Source organism: Labeo rohita, chromosome 23 (assembly GCF_022985175.1).
Source record: "Labeo rohita strain BAU-BD-2019 chromosome 23, IGBB_LRoh.1.0, whole genome shotgun sequence".
In the NCBI taxonomy this organism is placed as follows: Eukaryota; Metazoa; Chordata; class Actinopteri; order Cypriniformes; family Cyprinidae; genus Labeo; species Labeo rohita.
The window spans coordinates 24,891,369-24,918,578 of record NC_066891.1 but is presented as its reverse complement, the minus strand read 5'-3'; the positions used below and the strand labels follow the sequence as shown (position 1 = coordinate 24,918,578).

Here is a 27,210-nt window from a genome sequence, read left to right as displayed (position 1 = left end):
AATGCTGCTGTCATTCAACCTTTTGTCCAGCACCCATCAGGGCTCCCTTCAGATCTTTTAGAGGACATGGGCCTGTTTTTATCCTCGGCTGCACCATGGTGAGTTATCAAAACACCTGCGCTGTGGTGGAGCCCATGCTGAGGATGCCCTCTGGGAAGCCTCATTCTCACAGCCTGGAGCTGAGACTACTAACGCTTGGGGATTATGTGGACCCCACTGGTGAACCCCAAACAGAAGTCCCACTACTGACTGCAACAGCAGCATGTATATATTGCATATAGTTATTTTAATAAAGGTTAATTGTTTTCAGTGTATTGCTATAGATTTGTCAGCTTTTAAATGAAACTACATTTTTGCTAATAATGATAAAAGGAGTCATATCATATAATATGAATTTGTTCCACTCATAATCTTAGTAGAGCTGTCAAACGATTAACTGCAATTAATCTAAACTGCCTGCTGTTCTTCAGAAAAATCCGTCAGGTCCCATAAATTCTTTGGTTTTTCAGCATTTTTGTGTATTTGAACCCTTTCCAACAAAGCACTGAGTTCCACTGAGAACAACTGAGGGACTATTACAGAAGGTTCAAACGCTAACTAATGCTCCAGAAGGAAACACAATGCATTAAGTGCCGGGGGGGTGAAAACTTTTTGAATTTGAAGATCAGGGTAAATGTAACTTATTTTGTCTTCTGGGAAACACGTACGTATCTTACTAATTGAAAAAAATACGATATTTAGGCAAAATAAGAAAAATATAGACACATTCATTCTGTTCAAAAGTTTTCACCCCCGGCTCTTAATGCATTGTGTTTCCTTCTGAAGCATCAGTGAGTGTTTGAACCTTCTGTAATAGTTGCACATGAGTAACTATTAATAAGCAGAGTTTACTGTGGCAAAAGTCGTAGTTAATGGTTTGTTAACAGCGATATATTAAAATAAAGTGTGACTGAGTTTTAGTCAGTTTTACTCTAACTGGCATATAAGATTAGTTAATGATAATGGCATTGTAGTTGACAACAAAGTGCAAAATCAAACCAATTATTTATTTTAAAATATTTACACTACTATTCAAAAGTTTTAGGTCAGTAGAATTTGTTTAATGTTTCTGAAAGAAATCCAAAGTTGCATTTATTTGACTAAAATACAGTAATTACAGAATTATTCCAAATAACGTTTATATTTTAATATATTTTAAAATGTAATTTATTCCTGTGATCAAAGCTGAATTTTCAGCATCATGACTCCAGTCTTCAGTGTCACATTATCCTTCAGAAATCAGTCTAATATGCTGATTTGCTGCTCAAGAAACATTTATTATTATTATTAACAGGAATGCACAATATTGGATTTTTGCCAATATCTGATATGCCGATATTTTTCAACTCATATCAGCCGATGCTGATATATTTTCTTTTATTTGGAAACAACACCAAGTTTCCCCTGTGCGGAAATTATTAACAAGAACTTATTTGTTAGAATTAAATAAACAATAATGAAGTTCTTTTATAATGACAGTACACTGAAGCTTTGAAAATACCTACAAATAAACTATATATCAAACACTGCTTCTTTTCTTTTTTTTCAGAAAGATGCAGTGGTATCCTTAACATTTTATTTTAAGATTTAACATTTGTAGATGGTTTTATTTAACAAGTGTTATGTTTATGTCATGTAAGCTATAGCTTCTGACCTTTAAATAAAAACATACTCATAATTTTATGACATCAATTACTGCTTTATTTAATCAGAAACACAGTCTAAATGTTATTTGTGTGTTTTACTTTAATTCTATTAGAAGTAGGCCAACAGCGCCCCCTACATATTAAAACTCCTTACCGAAAGGCATTAGGATCCGGGGGAATCTGCCGCTGCTGCCACAGTACATACTATTACTGTAAACTTATTCTGACTGGCCATTATTTTGATATCAGTCCGATAACATTGTGCATCCCTAATTCAATGTTGAAAACAGCTGTTTAATTTATTAAACACAAACTTCAAGTTGTCACTATAGTAAACAGACTATGCTGAAACAATGATCCAGTTAAAAAGCATCTTTTAGGCATGTGTTAATAGATGTCCTTACCGAAGCCAGCTTGTCAAAGCGGGCAAACAGCTCGTTTAGAGTCATAACCAGCTCCTGAGCAGTGCACTGTGATGCCAGACTAGTGAAACCCTCGATGTCTGCAAACAAAATACTGACAAACACACACAGAGAGAAAGAGAGATTTAAACTGTATGAATCGTGCTTTGTCTTTTACAACATTCATCAAAATCGGTTGTTGCATATAAATGTGTTTCTTTTTGTGGCAAGGTAATTTTAACCGAAGGATGCATACATTTCCATGAAGACCCTAAAGAATCATACCTCTTTAACTAAAATGTTCCTGTATTGATTGAATGCTTTGTTAACTTTTTAACAGAAAACAGTCATGCCAATAAAACACAATGAATTAAGACACAAATAAGCTTTAATTTTAATGTTTAGAAGCACAGAGGTCAATACCATAACAGCTAGGTAGAAAAGTACATAGTATGAGTGTGTGAATCCCTTGAGCTGAGGGGAAATTCACTGTGAGGCTGTGTCGGAGCAGGCGCTCTGGAGCGCTTTAATTGAATCATGGCTTCATTTCAGTATCTTCTGGGGTTAGCGCTAGTCTAGTGACTGATAATTAACTATTCCCTCTCTCGCCATAATTAGCTGACCACATTTCAAAAGAAAAGTCCCACTGCTCCTATTACCAGCTCCCAGGGCTGAGGCAAAGAAGAAAAGAGTAAAAGAGGCAGGAGAGATCAATGGAAAGAGTGAAAATAAACATAGAAAAGACCACAGTGCCACAGGAAATGGTAAAAAGCAATAGCCAAAAGGTCAGCAGGACATAATGCACTTCCAAAGAATTTTAAAAATGACTGAGACAAATTATTATTCCATATGGTTTTACAGATAACTCTATTTTCTTTCTAAATAAAATAATGGTAAGTCACTTAGGAATTGTGCTAAATTTATTATTAAATGTTAATGTTAAGGCCTTGAGGGTGGGAAAAATAATATAAACTAATAATATCCTAAACCACTGTAGCATGCTTTTCTTTGAACGATCTAATCAAATCCAGTCATAGTTAATGTGGCATAGATTGACACGTAACAGTAATGCTCACCTGACATTGTCGTGCTTCTGGATGTAGATTTTGTGAAACATCATGTCTTCTTTTTTAGCGTTGATGTCAGCCTTCATTTCCATGGCGACATGTCTTGGCAAAACAGACAGCAACAGGCGTTCCTGAAAATTGTAGAGAGGAGAGAAGAGAGGGAATGTGTTGAGAGAAAGAAAGAAAGATTACCCTGCAATTCTTCTCACTGAAGATCAAAAATCCTTTCTTTACATAGCCTGTCAAACATCAGCATCCCAGTGCATATATTTAGTTTGCTTGTCCACTGATGACAGTGTTTATTTTATTATATCTCTATTAGAATTACATATATAGAATAGAATGGCAATTAATGGGGCTTTCAAAATGAGCACATTTTGTGAAGAAAAAATCTGTTTGGTGGGTTGTACTGGTGTATACCTTTTTGTTAATCATTTATCTGTTAAAAACGTTGAAAATATGCACAGTAGCCTTTGAATTTTCATAGAATGGTATGAAATTTTTATAGAATTTTATTTAATCTCATGAAACAAGATTGTATGGAATTCTCAGAGTGTCAAAGATAGAATGTTCATGGAATTTGATTTAATTAGGACTGTCACAATATCAGATGATTGTCATGGCCAAAAGAATTCATGAAATAAAAATAAATACATACATACACTAAGTCAAATGCATTCACTAATGAACGAAGAGCAATAAATTTGTTACAGTATATACTGAAAATAATAAAAATACTGTTCATTGTTACCTGATGTTAACTCTGGCTCAGTACACAATATTAAAGAAGTCCACTTTCAGAACAAAAATTTACAGATAATGTACTCACCCCCTTGTCATCCAAGATGTTCATGTCTTTCTTTCTTCAGTCGTAAAGAAATTATGTTTTTTGAGGAAAACATTTCAGCATTTTTTCTCCATATAATGGACTGATATGGTGCCCCAAGTTTGAACTTCCAAAATGTAGTTTAAATGCGGCTTCAAACGATCCCAAATGTGGTTGTAAACGATCCCAGCCGAGGAAGAAGGGTCTTATCTAGAAAAACGATATATACTTTTTAATGTCAAATGCTCATCTTGTCTTGCTCTGCCTGAATTCTGTTTTTTTCCGGTTCATGACAGTTAGGGTATGTCAAAAAACTCAGATCTCCTCAACTTCAAAATCGTCCTATATCACTGTTTTACCTTTTTTTTTTAAGGGTGTTCGATCTTCTTTCCATGTTCACTTTGCAAAGACAGGGTCGGCACTTTTGCAGCGATGTAGGATGATTTTGAAATGATTTTTGAAGTTGAGGGAGAAAATACGATCGGAGTTCAGGCAGAGCAAGACAAGACGAGTGTTTGAGATTAAAAAGTATTTAAACTGATTTTTAAAAAATGAAAATAACCGACCATTCCACTAGATAAGACCCTTCTTTTGGGATGCTTTGAAGCCACATTTAAACTGCATTTTGGAAGTTCAAACTTGGGGCACCATAGCAGTCCTGAAATGTTTTCCTCAAAAACATAATTTCTTTGCAACTGAAGAAAGAAAGACACGAACATCTTGGATGACAAGGGGGTGAGTACATTATCTGTAAATTTTTGTTCTGGAAGTGGATTTCTCCTTTGACAAATACAACTTTTGATTTTAATAATGCATTGGTAAATGTTGAAATTAACATGAACTCAAAATTAACAAATACTTTGAAAGTATTTTTTCATTGTTAGTTTGTTAACTAATGTAGTTTACTAATGTTGGCAAATGGAACTTTATTGTAAAGTATTAAACTTTAACATTGTTTTGGTTTCTTTTTGACCAATATATATTTTTTAACCAATATATGGGTCATTCTATAATTAGGGGTACATTTGACAATGTAAAGAAAAGAGTTTTCCTTTTTCCCAAAAACCCAAACATGACCTTACATAGCTGCTTTGAAACAATCTATACTGTATAAAGTGCTATAGAAATAAAGATGATCTGTAGAAATATGTGCTTAAAATATCTTTACTGGGTAACACGGTTAACAGGTAACTTAGTTGACATTTTTAGTGTTTTGGGCCTTTACTCAACATGAAAACCTAGAACTACTGAGCATATGGTATGTTTAGAAATATATTTTCATAAACAAAACATAAGTTTTAGCTAAACTGTCTTGTTAAAATTTGCAGCAATAGTACTTGTGTAACACTGTTGACGGTCAATTAATCCACTCTTGACACAGGTTTACTAGTTTAACAAATATTAGGGGAAAGAGAGAGAACATAACTTCTAGTGTTTCACCCATGTGCTTCTAGAGGAAATATGATCATACTGTGCAAATTATGTGACACTGGGACAATTTCTTTTGAGGGGGGTTTTCTAGGGGGTAACTTAGTTGACAAAGGTTTTCGGACACAAATCAAACAAGTTAGATCACAATAAACACTTATTATTTTTGAAGCGCACATTTAAATGTCTTGATAACCTAATCTAACTGAAGGCAAAACTATGAAATAAATTTATATTTGAGGCAATTTTCATGTTTAAATGCAGAGTAGAATGAGCAACAAAATCAGACAGCTGAATACCAGGGTTGTGTGATATGAACATCATTTTTGAACAAAAGATATGGCTTTCTTAACATATAGTAGTGTGACTGGGAAAAATATAATTGTGTACTAGAAAATTAAGCATCGGGGCTTTATATTGATGAAAATATATTAAAAATATACTTCACTGACATGAGATGTACCTACAATTATAAAATGAGCCATATCACACTTAAAAAATAAATACAGAGCTGGAGAGAGACTGTTAGCGTAATGAGTCCACTGAATGAGAGTTGAACCCATTTCAAAAACCATCAAACCAACAAAAAATAAACAGAACCAAATGATGACTTGAACTTTACTTGAACAAACTTGACAAGAAATCATAACAACGGGTTACATTGATCAAAGCTCAACAAGAGACAAGGAAAACATGAGAGCTACAAATATACATCGGCTAATGAGTTAAAAAGGAAAAGCTGAAAACAATTAAGACAGGAAAAAGAAACACGAGGGACAGGAAACAGTGATAAATACTACAAACAAGACTAATCTTCATAATAAAAGACAAGAACTCTTAACATGAAACATAAACAAAATATACACAGACATGGTGTGACGCAAGTGTTTATTGCTAGTTTTAGCCCGACGCAGTTATTATTTTCACATCCAGTGCCACGTTGTTTAAATAGCAAATACACTTGCACCCATCTGCTCGCCCATAGGCATGCTGGTCTGAAAACGAGGTGTGTTCAGGTGCATTGTTGGTGCATTGCTATTTTGAGTCAACTAACGACTGCGCCATTAACTAAATAAAACCTGGTCTGAAGTCAATAGCACAGTATTTTTTTTTTATTATTTATTTAAAGGCGTTAGTAATATGCACCTGTAGGTGGGTGCACAACGCTTCTTACACACACAGGGATGTGCAGCAGCACACAAACATGCCAAATATTAAAATGGAAAGGATTACAATGTAAAAGATTGTTATTGTGTACACTTTAACCTCGTGCAAATCTGTTTCCTCTCTGGAGCTCTTGCAAATTCTGCCATGGTGCAACAACTGGCTTTTAAAGGAGAAATTTACTTCCAGAGCAACAATTTACAGATAATGTACTCACCCCTTTTCATCCAAGATGTTCATGTCTTTCTTTTTTCAGTCGTAAAGAAATTATGTTTTTTGAGGAAAACATTTCAGCATTTTTCTCCATGTAATGGACTGATATGGCGCCCCGAGTTTGAACTTCAAAATCGTACCTATATCACTGTTTTACCTTTTTAGTGATGGGTGTTTGATCTTCTTTGCACGTTCACTTTGCAAAGACTGGGTCGGTACTTCTGCAGCGATATAGGATGATTTTGAAATTATTTTTGAAGAAAAAAATTGTTTTTTCGACATACCCTAACTGTCTTGAGTCAGAATACACAGAGTTCAGGGAGAGTAAGACAAGATGAGCGTTTGAGATTAAGTATTTAAATTCTATTTTTTTAATAAAAATAACCAATTGTTTCGCTAGATAAGACCCTTCTTTCTCAGCTGGGATTGTTTACAACCGCATTTGTGATCGTTTAAAGCTGCATTTAAACTGCATTTTGGAAGTTCAAACTCGGGGCACCATCAGTCCATATCATATGGAGAAAAATGCTGAAATGTTTTCCTCAAAAAACAGTTTCTTTACGACTGAAGAAAGACATGAACATCTTAGATGACAAGGGGGTGAGTAGATTATATGTAAATTGTTGTTCTGGAAGTGGACTTCTCCTTTAAAGGGAATGGGAAAACACACCCATGACTCATTAAGAGAACAGGTACAACTCTTTTAGACCATGCGCCTGGCACGCCGACCATTTTTTCATTGTTAAACTAGCAAAAGTGAAAGTGCACCTGTGCCATGCACTTCTGACCATGCACTTAGATCATTAAAACACAACCTAATATATACTTTTTTTAATATTATTATTTATCACTTTAATCGTCTACACTGAATGATAACTTTTGGAATGCAAATTTTTGGGGTGATTTTATACATTTCTACTAGCGCTTTCTTTGTTTTCAGTTTAAGAGATGAAGTCGGCGGCACTGACTCGTCGTCTCCATAGTAGTGATGCGCCTGTATGCATATGGTTTCATATGGATTACATAATCTGAGAATATTTAATTTATATTTGAATTGGATCATTTAAAAGTAGACATTTTACTCTCAATAGATATATTTTTCATGCCTGTAAGGCAAGTTTACACAGAGTTTCGAAATTTCGTGCTCAGGTTCAGAGACCGAGATGGCATCCTGTTTTCTTTAATTGTTATACAAAAGCGCAACGTGTCGTTGTTATTCTGAGTGCACACAAATAAACATAGTTTTTACAGATGATTACTGTATTGCCACATAGACCTGCTGTTAATGATCTGTCTTTGTGACTTCGCCCCTTGTTTTGAATTTTTTTTTTCAGTGACTAAGAAAATCATTTAGTCTTTAAAATTGGCCCAGGTTTTTATAAGATTTTTGGGTCAGTACACCTTAATAGCTTCAACAATTGATTGCCAATTATGTTTAGAATACAATGAATTTAGGCCCAGATTATGCAGAGCTGTAATAGCTGCCAATAGTGGATATTTTGATGATTCGAAAATGTACATATATTATGTACAAGTATAAACTGTTTATGTAATAAAATATGTTTTCATAGTTTGTGTTGTCCCTTATCAGTATTCATGCCAATATTGTCCAAAACCCCACTTTTCTAGGGCATTTCCAAACTTTTGGAGGGCAGTGTATATATATATATATATATATATACATATATATACACACACACATATATATATGTACATATTTTTTTTTCTTGTTATATTGTTTATAATGAATAGATTGAGGAATAAAAATAAAGTCTAACTTTAAAAAATGAAGAAGTGAGAGGGTAGTGAATGATGTCCCGGGTCACTAAAGACCCGAGGTGTGCATTTAAAGGTTAAATGATTATACACATACCACTAGTGACACAAATAAGGAAGACATCTTTTCCAAAGGGAAACAATACTACTGTTCAATATGTTGGGGTTGGTAAGATTTTTTGAAAAATGAAGAAAAATTACTGTTTTCTATTTGTAAAATATTTGAAAATGTAATCTATTCCTGTGTTGACAAAGCTGAATTTTCAGCATCTTTACACCAGTCTTCAGTGTCACATGATCATTCAGAAATTATTTTAATATGCTGATTTGATGCTAAAGAACAGCAATTTAATATTTTTGTGGAAATATTATATATTTTTTCCACATGATTCTTTAATGAATATAAAGTCAGAAAAATGCATTTCATTGAAATAGAAACATTATGGCATTATGAATGGCTTTACTCTTTACTCAATTTAATGCATCTTTGCTAAAAGTATTGATTTCTTGAAGAAGAAAAAAATCTCTTTTGAACAGTAGTGTAGTTAGTAAACTGTGCCAGTCAATGGCCACGGCCTCAACGCTGAACTGACCTGCTGCTGGTTTTCTCTTTGCAGGTGCAGTCGGGCCTGGATGTAGCCTCGCGTCTCCTGAAAGGCTTGTCTCTGAGAGACCTCTGCTGGGTAGTGAGTGCAGATCCCAATGATGTTGGTGCACAGGAAGATCAGCACGTTTGCGCTCAGCTGAGGGGGGAAGAGAAGAGAAAAGCAGACTCATTCAGTGTCTCTCAAGTAATCATTTGAACCTTTCAACACAAACGGCTTTAGCTCAGCGCTCTGGAATCCTGGGACATCTGTCGTACTCCAGGGCTTTACTCGACTGCAGTATGGGAAAAAAAGCCAACCTCTGACCCGGAGAGGCTACTTCCTGTAGAGAAGTTTACACTAGGGGAGCCAGTACAGAGCTAAAAATGGAGCCTGAAGCAGAGCCAACACTGTAACTTCCTTTGGGTGAATGAGAGGAGGGGGTAATGGGAGAGTGATGGGGGTTACTTCAGGTCACACGGTTCACACCATTACGTTCGGCTAAAAGCACTGCAGAATCACTATGAAACACTTGTTGGCCTATTTCCTAAAAAGCCTATCTTAAAATGTATGCTAAATAAGTACTTCCACGTCACACCAGAGGAGATATTACGTGGCTGTTGAGATGCGAAGCTCATTACTATATTTGATTGAGAAAATATAACCAAAATAGTAGGCAAGACAGTAAAATTCATATTGCTAAAGCAGATTCTATACACTTCAGATATTTTAGTGCATGAAGAGCTGGGCAATATGTTTAAAAATTATATTTTGTTTATTTTTTAGCCAATATTTTACAAGTTTTATTTTAAAAATGTCTTAATATATACTAGGGATTTCACAATTCCCAATATAGTATCAAACTGTTAGGTACGACATCCACGGTTCAACACGTGCTTGTGAACTTTCTTATTTTATTTCTCTCAGAATTTTCTGTGTGTGCCCATGATTTCACATGCTGAGATGAGGAAACGCCTCCCCGCTTATATTTGAAAAAGCAACACACGCAGAGCAACTTCCATTCTAATGACATGCAATGATAAGCCTTTCTAAACCTGTTGTCCAATAAAAGAGTTATAAAAACAAAAGTTATAAAAACATTATAACTTGTTTTTAATTCACAACATCAGTCGAGTGTTAGGGCTGGGCGATATGAGCAAAAAAATTATCACGATAAATGTCAAATCTTTTTTCTTTCAAGTTTAAAGTCAGATTTTTGCTCCAAAGTGAAAGTTGTAGAAACCAGACCACTAATTTTCCCTAACAAAATAAATATATAAATAGAAAATTAATTTCTGCATGTTCTAATGAGGTTTGGGTTGTCTGATAATAATGATAATAATAATAATAATAATATGACTTTTTGTCTCTTAGAAATGCACATTTGATAGTAGCTTGAGGATGCACAGGTAAATTTTTGTTCATTATCAATCAGTAACATCTGTAAAAATTATAGCAACCTCAGTTTTATATGGTTACATTTATTCTAGCCTAGTTTTTTTTTAAGCATTAGTCTCCCATAGTAGCAAGCATACATTTTAAATCTTTATAAACACAGGTAAAACCACACATAATGGTACCTCAATACCATGTAAAAATATAACTACATGGTTTTATAGGTATTTGTATGAAAAACGGTAGTCTAAAAACATTTAGTATAAATGCACACATGCTATAGCTTAATCACAAATACATACATACTACAAATATACCATTACTCCTGTAATAAAATTCAATGTGAATATCCCACATTGCTGCCACAATACCATGGTGCAGTGAGTGTTACTACAGTAAATCCATGGTAAATGATAGGGATGTGTAAATTGAAAAGCCACACAGCTTTAAACTAGTTTGAATCACAGAGTCATTTGTGTTCATCGCTGAATTCAAGTGTTTCACACTGGATCTCACAGCGCTGTTTAGTGCTCACGTGACGCAGCCGTTCGGGTCTTTTGCACGCTCAAGTTTGTTATTTCAAATGTAGGCGTGCGGCAGCTGCGCTCATACGGAAGCGACGCGCATGCGGTGCAACACGCTCGGTTTTCCAGGTGCGTCCGCGCATAAAATTAAATCGAACATTTACTGAACTCTTCATATCGTTTTATCGAGGAAAATTATAACGCAATATTTATCGTTATCGAATTATCGTGCAGCCCTATTGAGAGTTTGAAATAACTTCCTTATGTGATCTGATGTGGATTCTTTAACAGAATGAGGCAGACAATAAATTCTACACTCATATTCTATGTGTGTCGATTAGCAATGGCTTATGAAAACAGACAAGATGGCTTGAAGAACACAGATAAACCATATATTACTGCAGACGAGTGTTTATTGTCCTTACACTTCATCATTAAAAGCGTTTAATGTTATATCTTGATTTTATTCAGTTACAGCAATAGCGATGCCTTTATGCAATACTAGAGAAGCTGGAACGGAATGTCATCAGTGATACTTCTTTGCGCATATGTGGATTTTCTGCACGAGGGCACCCTCTGGTGTCCAGTATGAATGAAACCGATTCTATTTTGCGCAAAAATTGAATAAATAAAACCTCTCTCAAAAGAAAAATTAAGCAGACATATACTAAACCACACTTTTTCCAGTGTACAGATGTTTACGGGAGTAATTTGTTAATTTGTTACCAAAAAAACCACACTGAAGTGGCAAGATATCAGAACCAAACCGAAAACCGTGGTTAAAAAACCACTAACTGTATTTTTGCATCCCTAAAATATACTAAAATGGCTTCAAAAATGATCAAAATGGCTTCAAAATCTCAACAGCCATTTACTGCCATTATAAAGCTTGGAAGAACCATTTTTTGATATATTACTCAGATTGTATTCGTCTGAAAGAAGAAAGTCATATACGCCTAGGACGGCTTGAGGATGAGTAAATCATGGGGTAATTTTCCTTTTTGGGTGAACTATCCCTTTAACTGTGAGTGTGAAGGCAGGCAGAGGTCAATCGGCACTAAATTGTTAAGTTGATAATGATGGAGTTGATAATGATGGAAAAGTAATCAGTCGATAACCCTTCTTCCACTTTCATGGACCAATCAATGCTTAGATGAACCATGGCCATCTGATATTAAGTAAGCTATGAACTGTAAAATAATTTTTCACTCCCATTTTACAAACAGGCAGGTTTATTAGCAGCTATATTAATCTGATAGCCTCTCATAGCTGACTAGATAGTTTATGTCTGAGCTGTTTCGAAAACTACCGAGGATTTATCTGAAGTGATGGCAGAGACAATCTTGTACTGTATGCTGCTCTACATGAGATAAAACAATAGATATGATAAACAATTGTTTGCTCCAGCACACAGCATGCGAAATGAGAAAGCAAAGGGACAGGCGAAAAGGCAATGCCGTGTGTGTGTGTGTGTGAGGCCGAGCCTGCTGGCCACACTGACAGTAGGCAGATGGCTGTGAGCTCTGTTTACATTAGAGTTTCTGTTCAAGCAAAACCAGGCCTGGTTTGTGTGTGTGTGCATGTGTGCACGTGCAAATGGACGCTTTTAGTGTTTTGACAAGTGACATCAACAACAGCATTATATCTAAGTTAGAGTTGTCAGTTTATCATGCAAAATTAATAGAATTTATTAAAGAAAATGTATTACATAATCACATTCCAAAAGTAAAGTACTTGTAATTAGAGAATATTACATTTTATGCTCATAATCAGATTACAGTTACTTTTTATGGATTACATGATTACATATTATTTACAATGGCAGTAAATTATTCATAATTTATTGATTCTTGCCTGTTTATTTATATACTTATTAATTAATGAATTAATTTAATCATTTCTTTTTATTTTTTTATTTTAAATATTTTCCTAACTAAATGAACCTAGCACTTATATTTTGGAAAGTTTTGGCTGTTGATAAAGAATGGAAATTTTTTTATGGTTCACAACAATAACATTCAAGTCTATGTAATAAGCAAGTTAGGTCAAGAGTAATTTAAAAGTATTGATAGAGTAGTCAGACTACATTACCTAATATGTGTAATCCATTTGTGACCCTGGACCACAAAACCAGTCTTAAATAGCACGGGTATATTTGTAGCAATAGCCAAAAATACAAAATACATCAAAATTATTGATTTTTCTTTTATGCCACAAATCATGGGGATATTAAGTACAGCTCATGATCCATAAAGACATTTTGTAAATTTCCTATCGTAAATATATCAAAACTTAATTTCTGATTAGTAATATGCATTGCTAAGAACTTCATTTGGACAACTTTAAAGGTGATTTTCTCAGTATTTTGATTTTTTTTGCACCCTCAGATTCAGATTTTCAAATAGTTGTTCATTACATCAATGGAAAGCTTATTTATTCATGACATGCAAAATGTGCTGATTCTTTTGACTGAGTATTGGTTATGATCTGTGTGTATTATCAGCTGTGTGTTCATATCACAGGCAGTTCCTAATTGCTCGCTCTTCACAAGAGGGCGAGGTCAGTGGGTTTACACACACTTGGCCGTTCTGTTTGCGCAACTTGACACCTCTCTCCTTCACGCTCAAGATTTATTAGCAATAACCATCACAAGTGCTGGGACACAGAGAGAGAGACACCGTTCACTCCTTTAATCTCTGTCAATCTTCTCCTCTGTCTCTTTTTCTTTGCCTTTCACTCACAAATCATCAAATAAATATATTTTCCTGACTCCCTCGCAGTGTGTTCTCACACACCAGCTTCAAAAGTGACATATTCGCTGACACTGAGAACATCTCTCCCCTTAAAAGCCCATGTTTAGAGATCCTCCTTGTGTCTGCCAGTTTTTTTCAGTAAAAGTCAACAAGCGACGTGTAGAAACTGTCATAAAAATTATACTATGATTACAGCTCACTCTGAACGTCGAGTACAGTGTGTTTATTGCTCAGAGTGGTGAGACAGAGAACATCTTAGGAATGTTCCGGGGGTAAAACGACTTAAGCTCTATGAACAGCATTGTTAGTTTTGGTTTTGTTTTTTCTTGTAGCTTCATAAAATGACATTTGAAGCACTGATGTCACATGGACTATTTTAATGATGTCCTTACTACCTTTTCGGGGCCTTGAACCTGTCAGTTGCTGCTGTTTATGCAGGGTCAGAAGGTCTTTGAATTAATCAAAAATATCTTAATTTGTGTTTTCGAACATCTTACGGGTTTGGAACAACATCAGGGTGAGTAATTATGACAGAACTTTCATTTTTGAGTGAACTGTCCCTTTAAGACCCATAGAAACCAAAGCTATAGAAATGCCAGATTGTATCTTTCTATGTTTGGCAACGTGAAAACACAAACCAGATCCCAGAAAAATTTGGTCTATATAAGTACAATTTTGCTTTAAGTGCATCTGCTTGTACTTCTGTTCATTCATTAATTTACCACTTCCGGGTATTTGTGATTTTTTTATTTTTTTTTGGATCATGTTTGTAGACCCACTCGTCCTCTTTTCTAAGTGCTGGTCTGTGTTTATCTACCTGTGGCTGCTCCAGATATTATATAAAGCCATTATGATCATTGCAGATTATGTCCAGCTTTCACATCCTCTGTGATGCCACTAAAGGGGGTGGGGTGGGACAATACGCCTCGCTTCGGAAATGAAACCTGTGGAAATATGAAACTGCTTGGCTTTGACAAAGAGTACGTTCCCACGTGCAGAAAACCAGAGCTTTGGATATCTGGATGGGACTTACAGTATGAGGATGAAGTGAGAGGGACAGAAATAGATTATGAAAGAACAGTGGGACAGTGATGGAAACACAATGACAACCTTAAAAGACAGATGGCATCAAAAAAGGTACATACTGTACCGTTCTTAAAAGATACGACTTTGAACAAGAGCTTAATGTGGCATTAGATCAGTGGCGATTTCTTTAAGACTGCAAGGGAAGCTCAGCTTCCCCTATAATGTCACAAAATTAATGGTCAAATTATGTACTGTTGTATTAACATTTTATTGACTAAAAATGCGTTAGAAAACGTTCATCTCAAAGACGAGTTCGTTCAGAATCAGTTAGATATAGCAGGTCGGCTGACTTGCTATATCTAACTATCTAACTTCTCATACATTCCCGTAGCGTCACAGTGCATTTCCCCGTTGAAGCCCAGCGTCCATTGACTTCAATGCGGCTGCTTTGAACGTTTTTTCAGTGCTTTGAAACTAGACGGTCATTGGATAAACGCTGCGATTATGTCCCGCCCACGGACGCTCAGCGTCTCTGGGGGTGAATGAGGAGCAAATGAGGAGTGGGCTGGCCTGGACTCCGAGCTTCTGCATGATGATTGGAGGGTCTGTCGAAAGATTGCATCTCCTTTTAACTGACAGCGATTTTGTACTATAAGGAATCGCTGAAGCTATTCGCGCTCAGTCCCATCGCGGATTTCTCAAGTTCAGTCGAAATAAACAACTGCTGCAACCTATTTCTTTATATTTGCTTGGCGAAATTGCTTGATTTTCATCATACATTTCACACAATTATACACCACATTCCTTGTTTCACTTTTACAGAGTTTAATATTTTTTTTAGATCGTTCATTCATTCATTCATGTTAATATTTAATGTAGTAATCAATATATATATATATAGATTACTACATTAAATATTAACATGGAGGATGACTATAAATTAATATATATATATATATATATATATATATAGTAATCTTGAAAAATTTTAACATAACATAATGAAACCTTATATTTCTATTAAAATACTTTATAAATAAATAAATAAATAAATCTCCATAATAACCTTATTTAAACTGCAAAATATTTATACTATATAGTAGCATCTGACTAAAAGAAAAAATACATCATATTTTGCATAATAAAACTAAAGCTTTTTTTTTTTACGATTGTTTGCATTGTGACTTACTTATGACAATAAGGCACATTCTTGTGAATAAATAAATAGACAATTTTATGATGTAGGCCGAAAATGAGCTTCCCCCTATTTGACAGACCAGTAGCCGCCACTGCATTAGATTGATTTACATAGTATGAACTATCATCAGAAATGATATATTGGTCAATCCAGGTACTATTCCTTGCTAAACACTGTAAAAAGCAAGTACATATTTTACAGTGTATGGGCTGTTTTGAGTCACAAATACTGAGTTGTGAATTACTTGAAAGTAAATAAATAAATACATGAGCAAAACACGAGCACCAGTGCAATATACATCCATATCGCACAGCTACAAGTGTGATATTGTGTTTATACAACAGTTTGACAGCACAAGTGTGTAAATACATATTACATAATACATAAACACATAAGAAACAACAACAGTGTCTTTAAAAACCTTCCTTTGTGCAGAACTACTTCTTTCTGCCACAAATTCAAATCTACATTTGACAGTTTAACAGCTGAACCCAGGCCTCTGTTACTAATTCGAAAACATAATTTTAGAACTAGTAACGAAAGACAAGGTGAGTTGCTTCATTGAATGCTTATTGTATTACTGTATTAAAAGCTCACTGTATTATGTAGAATATTATGAGAGAGAAATGGACTGAGCGAGTGTGATTACATGCATCTGATACAGCATTCATTCTTCAGCTCAATCTCATATTCACAACAAAACATTCGTTTTTTTTCCTAACCGACAGCTGGCACTCGTTAACTGATAATTAACTGTTAACCAACAAGATTATTTTAAATTAGAATTTAATTATTTCAGAAAGGATAAGTGTCTGTGACCCATTAAAAATACCAACATTTGTTTTCCAGGGATTAATTTTACATGTGCAAAAAGCAGCAAAAAAACGAACATGAGGATTCACATCACATCACGCACCTGCAGCGCTTCTGCTATTGGAGAAAAACATAATAAAGCTAGGCTATATGCATAATGAATGAATAGGCCTATACGATAAATAGTTTTACTTAACAAAATGAAAGAAAAAACTGTGCAACAAGTAGCTAGTATGCAGAGTTTTGATTCATTTTTGTGCTGTGCAAGCTGTGCACGACTGAAAGCGGCATCCTATTTTTCTTTATTTTATAAAAGCACAAAGATTTGTTTTTACTGTGAATGTACACAAACAAAACGAAACTGCTTACAGTTTCAATTACCTGTATGACTAGGAGTTGTATCCACTGTTTTTCCACTGAAGGAAAAAAAAAAATCAAGTGATTGCGCCGGCGCCGCACATGCACACGCAGTTAAGCATTGCTAACTTGATTTATCATTTATTCTCTCTAAAAAATTCAATTTTATTTTATTTTAACTGTCCAGCAAACGTTTTAAAATATTTTGATAAATTACTGACCTTTTAAACTGTTTAACTGATTGTATTAATCAGTCAAAAAATCAGTTAAAATGAGCATCCCTAGTTTAAATGTCTGCTGAGGAAAGCGATATCTTTGTCATACTATCCTTTCATCTGTTAAGGGTGATTTCCGATGACGGCGCTGCTCAGTGCATTTGCTGGCTGTGTCTTAAAAGGTGTTGTTCAAAGTAAAAATAACTTCCTTGTTTACAATCCTATTTCTCTTTCAATATAAAAGTCTTTACTGCTGACTCACTCATAAAAACAGTCTCGTCGCCATCTAATGGCAGAATAATGTAATTAAAATCACCATCATTAACACACATTGTTTCTCAATACTAAATGCTATTATTAAATACTATTAATTATATAAAATATTACTTAATATATAAAAATAATATTTAATAAACAACAACAGACATCATATAAGTTGCTATAGGCAATTCAGTCACAAGTATAAAGGCAGCACTCTGATATACAGCATTACATTTCCATAAAATATAATGTGATGAGATTTTGCCCTCAGCCAAAACTATTTGCTCTGGAACAAATTATATATTAATGAGACCAAAGACTGCCTATTAGATTTACCCAAATCTAATTATATCCCGTGTTTAACCACTATAGAGACATCAGAGCTGGCAGCAAATTCTAGAAGAACCGGCCAAGGTAAGGCTGCTCTCGGCAGGTTCGTGAGCACTGAATGCCCGCTGCTGCCCTGGAGCTCACATCTCCGAGACAATTTTTGAAAAAATCTTTATTAACAAACCGCATATCTGAAGTCTACATTCATGCCTATGAAACTCTTAAAAACTACATACCGTGACACAAAAACAGTATTATTTATCAAATTAGTGGATTTGGGTGTCCGTCACGACAATCGGTGTGAGAAATACCGGAAATGAAGAGATGCAAACAGTGGTAGGAGTTCCGATATCACTAGAATATCACACTCCTCTCAGCCAATCAGATTCGAGGACAAGCAAATAAATAAATAAATAAATAAATAAATATGCATTTTAAAAAAATATCATATTAAACATTCCATAAAACTAAATATTTAAGACTAAAAAATGTTAGATCAATTCATTGTTACTACAATGAAAAAAAATGATGTAGGATTTACTTTCAAACATTCTTCACTCAGAAATTGCTAAGAAAACTCATAAATACGTAAAAAGAAACAGCGTGTAACACATTGAATCAAACGTAAAATTTTAAAGCAGAAAGACTGCAATAGTATTTTCTTGTAAAATGTACTCCATAATCATTTTTTTACAGTGTTATTGAAAATTTTCTGAAAAAGAAATCTATAGTTGACTTCATGTATTTACTGGCTGAATGAGGCATTTTACATTTAATGAACAAACAAATTCAAACTGACCAAATAAAGCGGATTTTTCTGAGAAACAAGTCTGAATGCATCATGTTGCATTGAAGTTTTAAGCATTTCTCAAGAATTTCTTTTATCGTGTGCTGATTTAAGGCGATAGACCGGTTTGGTAACTGAGCTATTGTCTACCTGAACTGTGATCTTCTACACATGTGAGAGGTTAGTGACTATGTGCTACCTCTGCAGTCGAGCGGCGAGAATATTTAACACAGAGCTAATGCCTTCGAGACCTTCTGTTGCAGCAATTCAAATGTCAAAGTTGGCTGAGGGATACAGAGAAACCCAACTTTCCCAAAACGTCCCCCAAAAAAGCTAATCGAACTGCCAAAGTGATCCTTAAATCAGCACGAGAAGGCAATAGTGTCATCAAGCAAAGCTTCTGTAATAGGGCCGTGAGGATAGCAAGCTGTCCACGAGCTGTCACGACTGTGACTTTCTTTCAGCGACTCCAGCCCAAATTCCACAACGTCCTTCCAAAGACTCACATGACCTAAGAGCACATCGTCAGGATGAATATGTACTACTCTCAGCCTATAGTCCGTTCAGTGAGCGTCTGATGATTACCACAAAGCACTTGCCAAAATCTCAAGCTAAGCTCTGATTGGCAGGTTTGTATCTGCACATTTATGGGGATATTATTATTGTGGATTCATGCATTTCACATAAACGCAAAACAAATTGTGGCTGGTCACATGCTTTACATGCAGAGATGGTCTCTTCCTGTTAAGTGGGCGGTTCTTGGCCAGAAAAAGGTGTAAAATGAAGCACATGTACATCACTGAGATCAGTTTTATGAAACAGGCAATGAACTGAAACGCAGTTTGCTAACTGGCAATGCCTCACTGTTTTCATCAGAGTATCAATGTCACAAAAAAACAAGATAATAAGGTCCTCTCACTGGAGAAACGTGGTCAAACCAAGAGTTTTTAGCAAGCAGTAACAGCTCTGCTATTCTGTCAAGAAATGCATTACATTCATCTGAAATTTTATATGCTGGTGTGCACAAGGCCACAAGCATCACATAAAGGCTAAGAACATGATGCTCAATTTTTCTCTGGAACTACTGATTCATTCAATACATCAAAAATGCAATTTGTACATTCAGTACAATGACTAGAGTGCACCTCTAAAATAAGCATGTTTTTAATTTCTGAATTATAATGTAATTTTTTTTGTTTGCCAGATCTAAGTCATTATGAATGAAGAAGAAAAAAACATGAAAACTACATATTAAATATATTCTAGAGATGACAAGGTCTAAAACAAAGATAATTTGATCTTTTTATGACAAGTAAAGGTTAGTTCAGGTTGTAAAATGATAAAATGATATTCAGGAATTATAAAATTCATGATATTTCTAACATAAAATGACCTTAAAAATATTTTTAAAAACGTTTTTAAAAAAATAATTGGGATGTGCTTTCACATGTATTCCAGGTATAAAGGAATGTATGTCATTTTTGATTTATGGTTACACCACATGACACTGTAACACTTACTGAAAATAGTATAAATGTTTTTAAAAACTAACATAAATAATTACCTTTCTAAAAACACTTTTTTCAAACTAGATTTTTATTTTTTATTGTTACTTTTATTTGTCACTGACCCATAAACCAACATGGCATCTAATAAACAGCATTTTTTTTTTTTTTTTGTTCAGAATTTTGTGGTCAGTGACATTCTATTTATTGAATTTATTAATTTAGAAAAAAATATACTTTTACTAAACAATGATGTATTAAAATTAATTACAAGTGTCATTAAAGACTTTTACAGTGTTAAACCATTCCAAATAAATACTATTTTCTTGCCAAAAGAATAATCAAACCAGGATATTAGAATGATTTCTGAATGATTATGTGACACTGGAGTAATGATTCTGAAAATTCAGATTTGCATCACAGGAAGGTTACAGAAGGTTCAAACGCTCACTGATGTGTCAGAAGGAAACACAATGCATTAAGAGCCGGGGGGGTGAAAACTTTTTGAATTTGAATATCATTTATTTTGTCTTCTGGGTAACATGTTAGTATCTTCTGTAGACTCTGAAGGGCAGTACTAAATGAAAAAAAATATGATATGTAGGCAAAATTAGAAAAATGTGCACATTATCATTGTTCAAAAGTTTTCACCCCCACTTAATGCATTGTTTTTCCTTTCTGAAGCATCAGAGAGCATTTGAACCTTCTGTAATAGCTGCATATGAGTCCCTCAGTTGTCCTCAGTGTGAAAAGATGGATCTCAGAATCATACAGCCATTGTTGGAAAGGGTTCAAATAAACAAAAATGCTGAAAAACCAAAGAATTTGTGGGATCTGAAGGATTTTTCTGAAGAACAGCAGGCAGATGAACTGTTCAGGACAAGCAAGGGACTCATGAACAACTATAAAAACACAGCCGTGGATCATTCAGGTAACAACACAGTATTAAGAATCAAGTATATGTAAACTTCTGAGCGGGGTCATTTTTATAAATTCAACTATTTTTACATACAGACTATATGTAAACATCTTTTATGTGAAATATCTTATTCAGGTCACTACTAATAAAACATAACATGCATTTTGTATAATCCCTCTTATTTTTGTAAAATAACTAACATTTTGCAACTATGAAAGATGGGAAAGTGTTTAAGTCATTTCCTCCTAGGGCAATGACTGATGGGACACTGTTTCTGAAACAGGTCTGAGCTGCTTCCTGTTTCGGGCAATGACTCTGTAAGAGCATCTGGAGCTTTAATGTCTGAAATCATGTGTCTCTTTTAAAAATACGCACACTCTTCCCTTCATACCCTGGAATGAGCAAGGCATCTCCCTTATTTCTTTCTTTTTTTTTAGTTTGTCTTATCAGTCAGAGTCAAACAGAACTAAGTGATGAGACTCCACCACAACTAGTCTCTTATCATCTAAATGTTCAGCGAGATTACGGAAATAACTGACACTCACATCCAAGTTAAGCCTTCATGGGAAAAAAAACACAGACACCCAGTACACAGATACACTAAAGCAGACAGTATGATAGCCTTCAGCTAATGAAGTTAACTAGAACAGGCCTTTCAGGTTCTAACTTAAACACAAATACTACGAGGTGAACAGGATAAAATATTTACTTTCCTACAGAACATTCAACCGCAAAACCCATATTTAGACAACTTCAAAGTAATCTACATGACCCCAGTCGACAACTAAGGGTCTTCTCTAGTAAAAGAATCAGTCATTTTTGGAAAAAGTTTCAAATGCTTACACTGTGTGGAAAAGGGCAGCATGAACATTCTGCTAAACATCTCTTTTTGGGTTTCACATAAGAAAGAGCGTCACACAGGTTTGAATTAAATTACAGTCAGTAAATGATGACCGAATTTTCATTTTTCAGTGAACTATCCCTTTAACTCGTTTCGAACATACAGGGGACGGACAAACAAACAGCAATGCTGCAGGAAAAAGAGCTTATTCCAGAAGTAATTAAACCTCAATTACCAATGCAGCTGCAAAGGTGAGTCACATTAGGTTGATTAATGCTGACAGCTATAAAAGAGGTCTGACAATTAACATTTTGTTGCGTGACTTTCCAAAACAACAACCAACGGTCCAAACTGCAGAAGGATCTTTCACAGAAAATGCTAAATTATGTAGCAAAGGGGGGACAAACACATGCAAAACATGGCTTAACGTGGACACCGACAAACTGGCAACCAGCACCAGGGATTGACAGACTTTCAATAAGGTGATTGCCTTGGAAATCAGCAGAGAATTGAATTGGCACCTCTGTGACCCTGCATCAACAAAACCTGCATGTCAAAGCTGTAATTTATGACAGGACTGCTATTCAGAAACAATGTGTATCCAACGACAACACATAGAGATGCATAACCCAGTACAAGGGCTGCAAAACCTTGACACTTGAGCAATGGAAAAAGAGTAATATGGGCTGATGAGTCATCGTTTCCCTTTTGCTAAATTTAGGATTTCAGATACAATTAGAGAAAGACAAAGGATTCACTTCATCCGCAATGTCTGTACTGGCAAATATGGTGGAAAGGTTCATTATGCATAATGGCACACTGAAAACATTTTCTGTCAGAATCTACTAGTAAATTTCACAATTAATAACAAAGAATACATGAAAGAGAAGAAATTGTTGAATAAAGTTGTTATTTTTGTTTTCTTTGCACACAAAAAGTATTCTCGTAGCTTCATAAAATTAAAAAAACAATTTCTGAAAAACATTTTCTGTCACAATCTACTAGTAAATTTCACAATTAATAACAAAGCTGACAAAAGAGAAGAAATTGTTGCATAAAATTATTATTTTTTTTTTCTTTGCACAAAAAAAGTATTTTTGTGTAGCTTTATAAAAATAAAAAACACTTTCTGAAAAATTATTTCTGTCACGATCTACTACTAAATTTTACAATTAATAACAAAGCTGACACGGAAGAGAAGAAATTGTTGAATAAAGTTATTTTTGTTTTCTTTGCACACAAAAAGTATTCTCATAGCTTCATAAAATTAAAAATCTATTTCTGAAAAACTATTTCTGTCACAATCTACTAGTAAATTTCACAATTAGTAACAAAGAAGACACGGAAGAGAAGAAATTGTTAAAAAAAAGTTGTTATTTTTGTTTTCTTTTTTGCACACAAAAAGTATTCTCATAGCTTTAAAAAAATTAAAAAACTATTTCTGTCACAATCTACTAGTAAATTTCACAATTAATAACAAAGCAGACATGGAAGAGAAGAAATTGTTGAATAAAGTTATTTTTGTTTTCTTTTTTTTGCACACAAAAAGTATTCTTGTAGCTTCATAAAATTAAAAAAAATATTTCTGAAGAACTATTTCGGTCACAACCTAATAGTAAATATCACAATTAATAACAAACAAGACATGGAAGAGAAGAAATTGTTGAACAAAGTTATTGTTGTTTTCTTTGCACACAAAAAGTATCCTCGTAGCTCATAAAATCAAGGTTGAACCACTAATGACACATTTTAACGATGTTCTTACTATCTTTCTGGGCCTTGAACATGCATTGCTGTCTATGCAGGGTCAGAAAGCCCTTGGATTTCAGCAAAAATATCTTAATTTGTGTTCCAAAGATGAACAAAGGTCTTATGGGTTTGGAACAGAATGAGGGTGAGTAACTAATGACCGAATTTTCATTTTTCTGTCATCTGCTGTTACTTTGCATTCTTCTTCTGAGACTAACGCACACAATGATGGTCAGACGGATTCAGGATGCCAACTTTAATTCCTCATGGATAATGTGGTTTCAGTGAACCACATGCTTTGTCTTCATTCAAAAAAAAAGTCCCACCTCACCCCCCCGACCCCCCGAACCGCCACCCCCTCACAAACATGAGCAAAAGCAACAATGCGCACCATTCATATTCTTTATTCTTCTGCGAGAGCGCGTGAGAGAACGACATTCCCACTGTCCCACCCTCTTATTCCATATTTCAGCCTAACGAGCTCAGCCACCACGAGTAAACCTTTGTTTAATCAGACACAAAAAAACCCAGACACACTAAAGCCAGCATTATTATTTCACAAACGAAGCATAGTTTATATTTAAGGATCATGGTGCACAAGTCATGCTGTGTCCAGCCGTGCACAAGCTTCAGCTAGATTTATCAGAAATGGGCACAAATTACTTACATTATGTACAAGCTTTTAAAGGGATAGTTCACCCAAAAATGAAAATTACCCCATGATTTACTCACCCTCAAGCCATTGTAGGTGTATATGACTTTGTTCTTTCAGAGGAATACAGTCGGAGTTATATTAAAAAAATGTCCTGGCTTTTCCAAGCTTTTTAATGGCAGTGAATGGGTGTTGAGATTTTGAAATTCAATAAAGTACATAAATCCATCATAAAAAGTACTCCACACAGCTCCAGGTAGTTAATAAAGGCCTTCTGAAGTGAATCAATGCATCTGTGTAAGAAAAATACCCATATTTTAAACTTCCACTAACTGTCGTAAGTGGGTTCACGCAAGAGTGGCGTTCTGATGAGAATATTCTAGTAAAACCACTCTCTTCTTGGCTTATATCAAAATCTTTACATAAAGACAAGTTTTCTTCACATTTATCACTTCCGCGTTCGCCTACGTCCTACGTCATCCACTAGAACGCCACTCCCTCGTGAACACACTATGACAGTTAGCGAAAGCTAGAGATTACCGTTCATAAAGTTTTAAATATGAGTATTTTTCTTACACAAACGCATCAATTCACTTCAGAAGGCCTTTATTAACCCCCTGGAGCTGTGTGGAGCACTTTTTATGGTGGATGGATGCACTTTATTGGACTTTAAACTCTCAACAGCCATTCACTGCCATTATAAATCTTGACAGAACATTTTTTAATATAACTCTGATCGTATTCGTCTAAAAGAAGAAAGTCATATACACCTAGGATGGCTTGAGAGTGAGTAAAACATGGGGTCATTTTCATTTTAGGGTGAACTATCCCTTTAAGAGCATCAAAATGCCATTATCAACTGAAAACAGCATAGACTAAAAATACTGATGTTGTCCACACTGCTGACATGTTATCTGTTGTACTTTGTCTGCATAACTAAATGTCAATGGTGTTTAATTGCTGACATCTGGTTTGTTGAGATGTCTTTGGAGGGCGGGGTTTTAGATGGAAGGCGGGTCGTTTGAAATAAGTGGACTTCAAAATCTCAAAAGCCATTCACTGCCATTATAAGTCTTTAAAAGAGCCAGAACATTATTTAATATAACTCAGTCAAAAATCATATACACTTAGGATGGCTTGAGAGTGAGTAAATTTTTGGGTGATCTATCCCTATATTCAGTAAGCTGCTTTTTTCATGTTATGGCCAATAACTGCTCAATAAATGGCAAAATTAAACAATCTACACTAGAAAAAAATCCAACAAATTTTAAAAAACTGACAAATAAAAATCTATATAAACTGACAAATAAAAATCTATATAATTTTATTAAAAAAAAAAAAAAATGAATATATATATAACATTATAAATATAATATAAAATATAACATCAATTATTTAAAAAAATAAAATTTATAATTTAATATTTTTAAATATAAATATGTAATATAGACCAATACTGACCCCCCAAAAAAACACTAATATTGGGCAAACAATGGATACAGGCCTTGATAATCAAATAATTATTTTCACATTATGGCCTATAACCGAAAATCTATCACGTTATGGCCTATAACCGGAAATCTATACTACTTTGTCCACAATAATTAAAATAAAACTTATCATATATGACAATATCATAAATAAAAATCAATTAAATTATGGAAAGCTTTCAACAAAGGACAAACAGAGCAACTAAATAGTGTGTTATGGACAAATAGTGCAACTAAATTAAATAGTTTCTAACTAAATTGTAGCTTTACTTGTATGTTACTCAACATAAGACTATATTTGACTGGCTGAAGCAACCAGAGCGCTACACCTCTCTGGAATCTCTTATCCTGCATATGGGACAAAATAAAACAACTTCCATGATAGTAAAGTGCAGAGTCAGAGAAACCCCGGCCTGCTGGTCAGTAGATAAGCCTGTGTGGTGAAAATGTTGACCAAAACAGCTGAAAGACACCAGAGCGGGATTTAAGAAGGGTGAGGGTTTCACCTTGACACCGTCACAGTATTTTTATTTAGAAGTTAAGTTTATTTCCTCATGTTCTGCTCACGTTGGGCCAGAAAAAAGATAATTACATGAAGCTTGACAAACATTTGGACAGTGCAGATATCCAGAAACTGAAGCTGTTACCTTCATCAGCTAAGCTCTAAGTTTTAGAGCTGTCAGTTGATGGCTTTTGCAAAAATGAAAAAAGTGTGATTTCTGATAGAACTTTTTTAAAACACCTTTTAAAACACTTTATACACATATTAGTTCATTTACATTTACTTATCCTGTATCAGAGGTATTTCCTTACAGTCTCAAAGGTAGGCGGGTCAAAATGTGTACAGCTGCCATGGCATCACACCCATCCCATAATCCTCCTCTAAACTGCAGTGGAGCTCAGGTTTTTACATTAGCTTTCGACACTCTATCTATATAAAGGGGACTGAGAGGGTCAAACAACTTTTGGATGAAATGATCCAAGACTAAGGCGTGAACTAAATGTAAATCATCTAGTATCAACAGCTGAAACATTCCTCATATCCACAGTGGATTCTGGGCAGACATATCATTGGCCTTGTTAGCAAGCAGTCGATATCGTGCTGGAGATAGTAATTATTCATTACAGAAGCGCCAAAGAGAGTATCACATTCACCTCAGACTGAAAGCACACTGCAGACTACAGCTCCCAGCATCCCCTGCTCCGGAAAACACTTGTACTGCATGGATGCATACTGCAATACTACTATTT

General features: G+C 34.8%; 1 protein-coding gene across 1 annotated transcript in view; it reads right to left on the bottom strand.

Annotated features, from left to right (window-relative positions):
• Nucleotides 1-27,210, bottom strand: part of adcy6a (adenylate cyclase 6a) — a 68,603-nt gene that overhangs the window by 13,430 nt on the left and 27,963 nt on the right. The window contains exons 4-6 of the mRNA XM_051096302.1: nucleotides 9,154-9,303; nucleotides 3,163-3,284; nucleotides 2,090-2,201 (exon numbers count right to left, since the gene is read on the bottom strand). Of these exons, the coding sequence (XP_050952259.1) occupies nucleotides 2,090-2,201; nucleotides 3,163-3,284; nucleotides 9,154-9,303 (384 nt within the window). The remainder of the gene's footprint in view (nucleotides 1-2,089; nucleotides 2,202-3,162; nucleotides 3,285-9,153; nucleotides 9,304-27,210) is intronic.